The following is a 12,419-nucleotide window of genomic DNA, read 5'->3' on the forward strand; positions in this document are numbered from 1 at the left end:
AGATTTCTGTAGTTCGTTCCAGACATTGGCAGCAGAGAACTGGAAGGAAAGGCGGCCAAAGGAAGAATTGGTTTTGGGGGTGACCAGAGAGATATACCTGCTGGAGCCCCTGCTACAGGTGGGTGCTGCTATGGTGCCCAGCGAGCTGAGATAAGGGGGGACTTTACCTAGCAGGGTCTTGTAGATGACCTGGAGCCAGTGGGTTTGGCGACGAGTATGAAGCGAGGGCCAGCCAACGAGAGCGTACAGGTTGCAGTGGTGGGTAGTATATGGAGTTTTGGTGACAAAACAGATGGCACTGTGATAGACTGCATCCAATTTATTGAGTAGGGTATTGGAGGCTATTTTGTAAATGACGTCGCCGAAGTCGAGGATTGGTAGGATGGTCAGTTTTACAAGGGTGTGATTTGCAGCATGAGTGAAGGAAGCTTTGTTGCGAAATAGGAAGCCAATTGTAGATTTAACTTTGGATTGGAGATGTTTGATGTGAGCCTGGAAGGAGAGTTTACAGTCTAGCCAGACACCTAGGTATTTGTAGTTGTCCACATATTCTAAGTCAGAGCTGTCCAGAGTAGTGATGTTGGACAGGCGTGCAGAAGCAGGCAGCGATCGGTTGAAGAGCATGCATTTAGTTTTACTTGTATTTAAGAGCAATTGGAGGCCACGGAAGGAGTGTTGTATGGCATTGAAGCTCGTATGGAGGTTTGTTAACACAGTGTCCAAAGAAGGGCCAGAAGTATACAGATTGGGGTCGTCTGCGTAGAGGTGGATCAGAGACTCACCAGCAGCAAGAGCGACATCATTGATGCATACAAAGAAGAGAAGTAGTTGGTGAACCAGGTGAGGCAATCATTTGAGAAACCAAAGCTGTCGAGTCTGCCGATGACGATGTGGTGATTGACAGAGTCAAAAGCCTTGGCCAGGTCAATGAATATGGCTGCACAGTATTGTTTATCATTGATGGCGGTTAAGATATCGTTTAGGACCTTGAGCGTGGCTGAGGTGCACCAGCTCTGAAACCAGATTGCATAGCGGAGAAGGTATGGTGGGATTCGAAATGGTCGGTAATCTGTTTGTTGACTTGGCTTTCGAAGACCTTAGAAAGGCAGGGTAGGATAGATATAGGTCTATAGCAGCGGGGTCAAGAGGGTCCCCCCCTTTGAAGAGAGGGATGACCGCAGCTGCTTTCCAATCTTTGGGAATCTCAGACGACACGAAAGAGAGGTTGAACAGGCTAGTAATAGGGGTTGCAACAATTTCGGCAGATCATTTTAGAAAGAAAGGGTCCAGATTGTCTAGCCCGGCTGATTTGTAGGGGTCCAGATTTTGCAGCTCTTTCAGAACATCAGCTGACTGGATTTGGGAGAAGGAGAAATGGGGAAGGCTTGGGCGAGTTTCTGTGGGGGGGTACAGTGCTGTTGACCGGGGTAGGGGTAGCCAGGTGGAAAGCATGGCCAAATGTAGAAAAATGCTTTTTGAAATTCTCAATTATAGTGGATTTATCGGTGGTGACAGTGTTTCCTATCCTCAGTGGAGTGGGCAGCTGGGATGAGGTGTTCTTACTCTCCATGGACTTTACAGTTTCTCAGACGTTATTTAAGTTTGTGTTGCAGGAAGCAAATTTCTGCTTGAAAAAGCTAGCCTTGGCTTTTCTAACTGCCTGTGTATATTGGTTTCTAGCTTCCCTGAAAAGTTGCATATCACGGGGGCTGTTCGATGCTAATGCAGAATGCCATAGGATGTTTTTGTGTTTGTTAAGGGCAGTCAGGTCTGGAGAGAACCAAGGGCTATATCTGTTCCTGGTTCTAAATTTCTAGAATGGGGCATGCTTATTTAAGATGATGAGGAAGGCATTTAAAAAAATTACCAGGCATCCTCTACTGACGGGATGAGATCAATATCCTTCCAGGATACCCCGGCCAGGTCGATTAGAAAGGCCTGCTCGCTGAAGTGTTTCAGGGAGCGTTTGACAGTGATGAGTGGAGGTCGTTTGACCGCTGACCCATTACGGATGCAGGCAATGATCACTGAGATCTTGGTTGAAAACAGCAGAGGTGTATTTAGAAGGCAAGTTGGTTAGGATGATATCTATGAGGGTGACCGTGTTTACAGCTTTGGGGTGGTACCTGGTAGGTTCATTGATAATTTGTTTGAGATTGAGGGCATCAAGCTTAGATTGTAGGATGGCTGGGGTGTTAAGCATGTTCCAGTTTAGGTCACCTGGCAGCACGAGCTCTGAAGATTGATGGGGGGCAATCAGTTCACATATGGTGTCTATAGCAGGCGGCAACGGTGAGAGACTTGTTTTTAGAGAAGTGGATTTTTAAAAGTAGAAGTTCAAATTGTTTGGGTACAGACCTGGATAGCAGGACAGAACTCTGCATGCTAACACCGCCCCCTTTGGCCGTTCTATCTCGTCTAAAAATGTTGTAGTTAGGGATGAACATTTCAGAATATTTGGTGGTCTTCCTAAGCCAGGATTCATACACGGCTAGAACATCCGGGTTGGCAGAGTGTGCTAAAGCATTGAATAAAACAAACTTGAGGAGGCTTCTAATGTTAACATGCATGAAACCAAGGCTATTACGGTTACAGAAGAGAGCGCCTGGGGAATAGGAATGGAGCTAGGCACTGGAGGGCCTGGATTCACCTCTACATCACCAGAGGAACAGAGGAGGAGTAGGATAAGGGAACAGCTAAAAGCTATGAGAATTGGTCGTCTAGAACAGAGAGTAAAATGAGGTTTCTGGGAGCGATAAAATAGCTTCAAGGTATAATGTACAGAAAAAGGAATGGTAGGATGTGAATACAGTAAGGTAAACCTAGGTATTGAGTGATGATGAGAGAGATATTGTCTCTAGAAACATCATTGAAACCAGGTGATGTCATCGCATGTGTGGGTGGTGGAACTGAAAGGTTGGATAAGGTATAATGGAGCAGGGCTAGAGGCTCTACAGTGAAATAAGCCAATAAACACTAACCAGAACAGCAATGGACAAGGCATATTGACATTAAGGAGAGGCTTGCTTAGTCAAGTGATCATAAGGGTCCAGTGAGTAGTGAGGTTGGTTGGGGTAACGGCGACTCAGACAGCTAGCTGGGCCAACGGTAGCAAGCTAGCATAGGATGGAGGTCTGTTTTTAACCCCCCCGTGCGTTTCCGTCGGTAGATTAGTGGGGTTCCGTGTGGTAGAGGGGATCAATCCAATTGGCAAAATTGATATAGTTATAGTGACCCAAGAAAAATGGTCCGATAGACCTATTCAGATAGCAGCCGATAAGACAGCTAACGATTAGCGGGCCGCAGATGGGCTTCCAGGTAACGTCATGGAGGGGCCAGTTGGATAACTCCCTCGGGCAGATAACGTCGGTAGTCCAGTCGTGAAGGCCCGGTGGGGCCTATATGGGCCCAGCACAGGAAGTTGGTGGCACCTTATTTGGGGAGGATGGGCTCGTGGTAATGGCTGGAGCAGAATGGTATCAAATACAAACACATGGTTTTTCCATTTCAAAAAGCGATTTAATGCAACGTAGGTCTACTTTAACTAAACTCCTCTCAAATTGCCCCAAGTCAAAGCGGGATAGAACCATTTTAATACTTTAAGGAGAAAAAAAATACTTCATGATGCTGTTAACACATTCCTTTGAGCCTAATGGCAACATTGCTAGAGGTGGAAACATTTTACTTCAATCCGGTCATTGCCTTGAGTGGGTGGTTGAGGCACAGCAAAGAAAGAGGCTGTATTTCTTCTAGAAGGAATGCGTTTAGAAAGGTAATTGACAGACAGTCAGAGGAATGTAGCGCTTCAGTTCTCTCCTTCCAGAGACGGTAAGAGGGTGTTTCAGAAGACTGACAGTTTCCAAACAGAGAAGAAAAGTGGACAGGGAGAGATAGAGACATGCAACATTCCTCAAAGCAAAATGCCAAATAAAATCCCTTAAAGAATGAAAAGCCATGTTTGCCAACTTTCAAGTCTGTTGAAAGACGAACTGCAAGCCTTGTCATACCAAACAGAATCTGATGACAACACAGCACTGTTTATAAACACACCCACAACGACATATCAAATCACACGTGCCCTGCAAAAACACCTAAAAACACGTACATTCTCATGCAGTGCACGCCCACAGCTATGCTGCATGAAGGTGTGGCACAAAGTAGGGACACTCAAATAGGTGCAGTCAAGGAGTTAGCTGAGAGCAGAGCAGGGACAGACAGCTTGCATGGCTTTGTGATCTCACTAGGGCATCAATAACACCAGGGCAATGTCCTGTTCAGTAAATATCCCCCCCCCCCCCCCTCGGTCTCTCAGCTCCATGGCAGAATATTTAGTTGCAGGAAATTGCTTTAAACCTGCAACAATCTCTCAGCTCGATGGAGAAATCTGTATAACTGCAGGAAATTGTCTTAAAAATGCTAACATTTCTCTACGCTGCCCAGATGGGGGACCACCATCTCAGCCGCTTTTTGATTTTGATCCAGAAAATACCCAGAGTGTCTGCCAATTTGTAATTTCCCCGTGGAGAGAGAATATATCAAACTGCCTCTTCAAACGCACCAACTTTAGGAGGGGCCATATCAGTCAGTGTAAATGTACCACTCACATCAATAAAGAAAAGAGCAGACAATAGGCTAGAGAATACGTGGCATAGTGAACCACCTCTTCTACTAGGCTACATAATTCTGACAACTGAGTCAGGCCGACCTGTTGAAGAGATATCAAATTAAAAAAAATACAGGAGACAGACAGACAATTGGCCATTACGACACACAGTGAACCACTTGTATCTGCACATAAACGTGTGCATCGTTCAACCATTGTGCAACCATTTTTCCTGCCAAATAACCCTCTGCCTTGATTCCTCAGCTTCTTATGTTGGTTCTCTACCCCTCTGCTAGTGTCCCAGATTAACAGAACCCGTCCCACCTGACTAAAGGCGTTCGCATGCTTCCCATTTGACAGTTCGTAACAGTTTGTGCTTATATCATGATATTTTGTGAATTTTTTGTTTGTTTTGGTCTTCAGCAAAGTGTTTTTGTGGGGGGAGGGGGGGGCTGTTCATGCACACACAAACATTTCTCGAGGCAAGCTGAAGACAGTAGTAAAGTCTTGGCCCATTCGTCGATGTTTGGTCAACAGTAGGGATTATTCAATCAAGTGTTTGTTGTCATTCAACGAGAGAACTCGTTTTCATGTAATTTTTTTCACTTGAGAAATACTGCACCAAACATAAAATTGCATGACTGAGATCTCAGGAAAAACGTCAAAATGAATGACAGATCTCTTGCGTTACATTCATTCTGACTATTTTGAGGAAGTGTATACTGGCTACAGCGTCTCAAGACGGACAAAGTACTATTGCAGCTTATTTCACATTTTTCAAGTGAAGGTCTTTTAAGAGCAACATCAAATCGTTTCACCTAGCCGAACCGAAGCCTTAAGGCAGCTCATCCCAGCTTGGATGCCCCTCAGGCAGCCCAATGTGGTTTTCCTGCCATTTCAGTCCAACCCCCCTCCCCTCCTCCTCCCCTGCTGTCCCCCAGGTGTAGTGTTCAAGCAGCTGCCACTCACCAACTATTTATAGCCCCCTGTCCAGTGCTTGCCCACCATTCACCAAGGCCAGCGCTAAGGAGATTTGCCTCTTCTTCACTTTAATGGAGATAGCTTATTTGAGGCAGCAAATAAAACCTGCATGCATGGCTACAATAGCCAAACTCAAAATAGTTTATTGAATCACATTCAATTGAAGCGCAGTTAAATGGGATTGAACAAAAAACAATGCTTTGATTGCATGTCTTCTGGAAATAGTTACAGGTCTTAAAGTTGGCCAACCTTGATTTTCCAATGAAAACTGAGTAACAACACCTATTAAGTAAAGCAAGAGGAGGTGGTTAACCAAAATGATTAATTATCGTCCTCCTCCTAGCTATGTGAAACACGGTCATGAAGTAACACTACTATTACCACAGTGAATTATTCTGATAACCCACCATAACACAGTTTAATGTAGTGAACATGCGCCTCCCGGCCTGTAGCCACTGTACTGTGGTACTGTGGAGAGGCGGAATAAGCCAGTGTTTTTCCACTGCTCATCTGCCACTGAACCGTTTACTCAGTGAACCCTCTGTGACAGCCCTGCCTGACAGTCCTGTCCTCTAGCTCTGGAGGCTGAGAAGAGATAGAAAGACAGGGGGAGGAAGAGAGGTGCCAAAATATGGAGAAAGATGGAGCAAACGAGAATGAAAAAGAGAAGGACAGTGAGTGTGTTAACCAGTTTAATATCAAATTATTACTGTAAACGTTAAGGCAGTAGGCATATTATGCAATAGTCAGCTCAAGGTCAAAATCTATGTACGCATACGCGGATTACAACACCTGGTTTTAAATCCAGCTGTACGCTTGATCTGCGCATGTGCCAGCACCAGCCGAGTGAGAGTCCCTCTTTAGCGTGACTGAAGTGAGTTTGGAACAGCTGAATATATGCAAAGTAGTTTTCAGAATTAAATATGCTTCCCAAAAATAACATGGTCGCTGTGGTAGAATGTTTATTTTGGATTTCCTGCATTTATCAGAGTGCCATCAGGTAGCCCGATTTCAGATGTCTCCTTGGAAACAAGACTATTAAGGAAATTGTTCTTGCAAAGCATGTAAACGTTTTAACCAAACTATTATATCAATCTGACTATGCACAATAGGTCGCATTATTGTGTGCATGTAACCATACTCATTGAGGCAGTGTGGAGGAGAGAGAAAGTGATAGACACCCAGAGAGAGAGAGAGAGAGATAGACAGCCCGAGGCAGACGCTACGTCTATACTTCCAGGTTGTGTACTGCACGCATCCCCTCATCTTATCTGAGTGACTGAGTACAACTCAAGCACACTATAGGAGCCAGAAGGCACTCACTCACCAAAAGCCTGCACAGGTGCTGCATTTAACAGAGGAAACAGACCAGCAACCAATTCAGCAGTGGTACTTCTGTTCAACATAACAGTGCCCACCATTTACTATTGAGATATTAAAAGGGTTGGTGCACGGACATGGCCTGAGATGGTGTGGAGGTTTGAGTTGTCTACATACTAGATGGACTAGAAGAGATTTGTGCATCCTGGACTGGACTTGGCAAGACAATTCTTGAGTGATCTGCTTGGTACATTACAAATGATCAGTCAAGAAGACCAGTCGAAGACCATCAAAGTATTAGGACTGCTAGTGCATGTTAGACCCAAGCAGCTAGATTCGTCCGCCACAGTGCAACACGACCACACATCATGTGGCACACATGTTCAATATGAAGCCAAGGTTGCCCTAACGTACTTTACCAACCCTTCCCTCAAGGTGGTCTTGGGGACCCATTCATTACCATTACATTACCCAACCATTACTGCCTGGGTATTTGTTAGACCTAGGCTACATCTCAAACAACCATGTTGTCAAGTTCAAGTCAATCATATGAACGACAGGGTTGCCCTAACGTCCTTACCAACCACTTCCTAGAGGTGGTCTTGGCAACCCATTCATTACCGTTGCATAACCACTACAGTACATCTAATATTCATGTGGGGCGTCAATGGAGGTCAAGAGTCTAGGGTAGAGTAACACTTACCTCCATCACCAGCTCAAAAGGCTGCTTGTACACCCTGATGGGTGACTGATACTTCTGCACCATGGTGGGAATGACTGTGGTGCCAACGACCTGAGAGAAAACAATCTGATATTAGAGCTTATATAACCAACATCATAGACTTTTCTTGGTGAGAGAAGGCAAAAATGGACCAGACTGCATTAGACTGGGTGCGTAACATACAAAGAAAATAGTTATTGAGTTGGTAAAATGGCAGTATAGTTCTGGATGGCCCCGCTTGAGGCATCTGACATGTCATCAAGTAAGCCACGTTTGTTTGTGTGCGTGTGCGTGGCAGCTGGCGGGGAGCCCGGAGTACTTGGCAGTTTGTCTGCAGTGATTGCCTGCAGGAAGGCACTTTGCTCTGCCGTGGGAGAGGAAGCGCGTCTCATTGAACTGATCAATGAATGCAGAGTTTCGCACCATGCTTCACACATTCAGGGACTGAACTGCATAGGGAACAGAGACGGAGATAGCCATGGCCAAATACTGGAAAGTCAGGGACTGCTAAGGGCCAATTAGTCACAACCGCATGACTGATAAACTATTCAGGTAGACCTACATTGATGCGTATATAAATATTATGTGGAGCTAGCGGTAGAACTGAAAGCTTTGGAGTCATTAATACTGCACTGCAGCCTACGTAAATGAATGAATGCGTGCTTGGTTGTAGAGAACTGATGAATTAATGCATCCTCTGTGATGTAAAATGTAAGCAGCGCATTCCAAGAACTTAGTGGTGGTAACCACCACAGTGCAGATGTTGGCAAATACAGTAGGACTAGGCTATGGTCCTGATAGAGCCAACAGATGTAGACCCTGAAAACGCTGGAATGTTCCACTGCATGTTATTTGGATTGGTCAAAATGTTAAAATGTGTATTTTTCAATATATAGGACACACCCTGTGTTTTAATAAAATCAGCTATATATGCATAGAGCTTGTCTGATGCCTTAAGGACAACTTTGATGAAATAAGACAAATGACTCAAGAGGGAGCCAGAAATCAAGATAACAAAAAACTCAAACTTGACCCGACCATTCTCCTCCCACGAATACTGACTCGCAGATTCTGCCATTACTCTCCCGAAGTTGCCTGTAATGGGCTACACGAGGAATCGGCAACCTTTCTCACGTGGAATACCAATTTATCTTACCATTTCTTCCGATCTGCGTGCCAGTTAAAGTTTTCATGTGCATATTTTCGTGAAACTGTTTCATCTCATTTATCATAACATCTTCATATTTCAAAATCATTGTCATGTGGTTAATCTAAATTATATCCAAATGAAAATGATACAATTCTAAAAAGTTACTTATATTGCCAACTATGTAAAAATTGCCTATAAAGCCAACAAATAAAAACATTGTAGCTTGCAGGTAGAGAATATCCTGATAATAAATATCCTATGAATCACATTGTCTGCAAGGAACTTGAAACGTATCAACTATTAACATGGGATATGGGATATGGGATAACATGGGATAACATGGGATATGATAAATTATTCTGGGCCTTCAGAGTTTCCTGTAGGCTATTTGCGCAACGGATAAGAAGTCATTAAGTAGTCCTATTGTATGACATTTCCACTGGATCAGAGCATGACATTTTTCCTTTTCATGCTGAGTGGTTATCGAAAGGAAGAAAGCTGGAAAGATCTTTTGAAAACTTTTAAGAACTATTGTAATTCTCAATTAATGTAAAAACAGACTGTTTGCTTGCTGTCTGATGTGAAGAAAACATTACTTTGAGAAGCTCCACAGCTCATTAGTGGTGGTGCGTTAAGCCAATCAGAAATACGATCCCCAAATGGACACATTTACAGTGCCTTGCGAAAGTATTCGGCCCCCTTGAACTTTGCGACCTTTTGCCACATTTCAAGCTTCAAACATAAATATATAAAAATGTCTTTTTTTGTGAAGAACAAAATAATTTTGCACGCCCAATTTTTCAGTTCTTGATTTGTTAAAAAAGTTTGAAATATCCAATAAATGTCGTTCCACTTCATGATTGTGTCCCACTTGTTGATTCTTCACAAAAAAAATACAGTTTTATATCTTTATGTTTGAAGCCTGAAATGTGGCAAAAGGTCGCAAAGTTCAAGGGGGCCGAATACTTTCGCAAGGCACTGTATATGCCTACATTTGCACGCAGGTCAGTAATTGTACTACTGGTGATCTACTGTATGTAATGGGGAATTGATAGACACTAACAATCAAACAATCAAAAAGCAGGAGACACCACATTCTGGAGAAAGACGTGCATTCTGCATGGTCAATCCAACTTCTGTATTGGCCTTGCAACATTTACGGTGATACAGCATCTGCAGAAGTCAGGACATTCATACTTCTTGTGCTTCGCGGAGCAGCACAGAGCTGTCTGTTGTGAAGGAAGTTGTCAAGGATGTGAGTGTGTTTATACAGGATCTCCTGCCCTAACATAACCAAGCATTAATCTAGTAGAATTCAATCATCTTTTCTGACTCACGTGTCTAACAGCTGATAATCAGATAAATTGACGAGTTGTACCAAAATAAACTAATGGTGGGAGTCAACGCAATTGCAACACATTCGGAGTGCTATTTTCAAAATGTCACATACTATAACTAGTGATGCACCGATATGACCTTTATGTCCGATACCCGATATTTTCCTTGTCAACAAAAAACGATAGCCGATATTTAAAAATTTTTGCAGCCTTTTAAGCATTCTAGTACAGTTAAATAGTTAACACACACACACGGACGCAGCGGTCTAAGGCACTGCATCTCAGTGCAAGAGGCGTAACAGTTCCTGGTTCGAATCCAGGCTGTATCACATCCGGCCGTGATTGGGAGTCCCATAGGATGGCGCACAATTGGCCCAGCGTCGTCCGGGCAGTCATTGTTAATAACAATTTGTTTTTAACTGACTGCCTAGTTAAATAAAGGTTACACACACACACACTGACCAAAATGTTATTTTGTTGGCATTACGCATGTCCCCATTACTAGTAAAACATAATCAAAACATATTTATTTCCCTTACATGCTGTGCTGTTTTGTTGTTCATTTGTTCAGTCGTTTCATCCTCAACCAGGATTTCTATGGAACGCCGTTTGGGTCTTTGTGTGTCAAAGATACACATCAAATAACACTATTTGACCAAATCAGGACCTGAATGTGATTGCACGTCAAATAATTTTCCGCCTTCATAAATTTTTTACGTAGTTATTACACATTGATTACACTATCACTCGCATTTCAAATGTCACCACGATTCATCGATATGTATGCTATGATGCTGGTAAAATTGTCTCACGCATCTACAGTACTGGTCATAAAAAAAAAGCTAGCTAGCTCATGGAAGCAAACAATGTTCTTCCCCAAAAACATAGCAAAATTATATCCGTTTCAGTAGTTAGCTAGCTAACTATATAGCTAGGTGTCAACTAAAACAACCCTAATTTATAAAGACAGTTCTTACTTGATTAATGGTGGTCGGACCCATCTATGTGAAGCTAGCCACAATAAGGATTAGCCACAATAGTGGACTTTGCGGTTAGCTTTGGGCAACAGGGTTAAGTAGCTGACAAGCTATTTATTTTCATGAACTCAAGTTCAATTTCAATAGGCGAACAACAAGTGGCAACCTAGCTAATACTTAGCAGTGATTTAGGATTTACAATTTCAATAGTCGAATAACAATACTCACTCAAAAGGATTCCAAAATGATTTCTAAGAATAATGAAAATGACTGCAGTTTATACTTGTCATTGTTTTCAGGCTGGTTAGATTGGTGCTAGCTAGGTACCAAGGTAAAGCTAGCTACCCCAGAAGTTGCGGTCGAACAAATTATGCTTTATTGCCAAAGCGGTATTGTAAACACATCGTTCGTGGCCGGTGTTTGCAGACTTTTTTTGTACAGCTTTGACAGTGCTATTGTATTTTTGACACGCAATGACCCAAACTGCATTCCATAGTATGTATGTTGTGAAGCTAATAACAGTGACGCTATTACTGTGCATCTCCGGTAGGGCAACATCTGAAAAATAGCGCACTTGGTAGTGTGTACCGGTGCTCGACCAGTCGGTGAAAGCCAACATCACCCACGACAGAGAATGGTTGATTGTCAAGGGCAATGAATTCCATTATCTTGGCTTTAATGGACTTCTCCTTTGAGTTGTCTCGCTGAAATTTTCTTACTCTTTCAAATGACTGCTCGATCCACACAGCAGACATTGTGGGCTAGGTTAGGAATGCTGTGTTGCATGTGTAGTGCAAAACTTTACTTGGTGTCATTACGTCATGTACCTACCTACGTTATAAAAGTATGCATGGTAGCTTTGACATCGGTTTAACATCAACATTAACCTAGACATTGGGCCGATACCGATGTCGGCAATTTTAGCTAATATCGGCCGATCCCGATACATTCACCGATATATCTTGCATCCCTAACTATAACACTTTCTTTTTACGCATACTATTTCGTACGCTAGTATGGGTATTTGGACACAGATGTTATCTTGTACGGTTCACAGCTCATAGGGTCTTACAGGAGGAATGTAGGCCCTACAGTCTAAAAAGGCCTAACATTGCCACTCTCTCTAATGGTTTGTGATACAAATGTAAAAAGCATGTCAAACATTCTTCCTCACAAAGTTTTTATGTGAGAATTGTCAGACCAATCTGAGATACGTTAAATATTTCCGGGCTGTCCAGGTGTGGAATTGCCCTGTTGTCAAACAGGCACAACGAGCGCTTCTTACTGGACAGGTTCAGATTGTACTACCTCCCTGTTTCAGACCATTTTC

The 12,419-nt window shown here is 43.1% G+C and overlaps 1 protein-coding gene across 21 annotated transcripts in view; it reads right to left on the minus strand.

Annotated features, from left to right (window-relative positions):
* The window catches only part of LOC110493663 (SEC14-like protein 1), a 63,752-nt gene that overhangs the window by 40,168 nt on the left and 11,165 nt on the right, over positions 1-12,419 (minus strand). For all 21 annotated transcript variants that reach the window (XM_090204793.1, XM_090204779.1, XM_090204781.1 and 18 more), the window contains one exon: positions 7,608-7,697. In XM_090204793.1, coding sequence (XP_090060919.1) covers positions 7,608-7,670 — 63 coding nt within the window. In that variant the 5' untranslated portion in view covers positions 7,671-7,697. The remainder of the gene's footprint in view (positions 1-7,607; positions 7,698-12,419) is intronic.

Source organism: Oncorhynchus mykiss, chromosome 17, assembly GCF_057628025.1.
Source record: "Oncorhynchus mykiss isolate SJ-2025 chromosome 17, ASM5762802v1, whole genome shotgun sequence".
Lineage (NCBI taxonomy): Eukaryota > Metazoa > Chordata > Actinopteri > Salmoniformes > Salmonidae > Oncorhynchus > Oncorhynchus mykiss.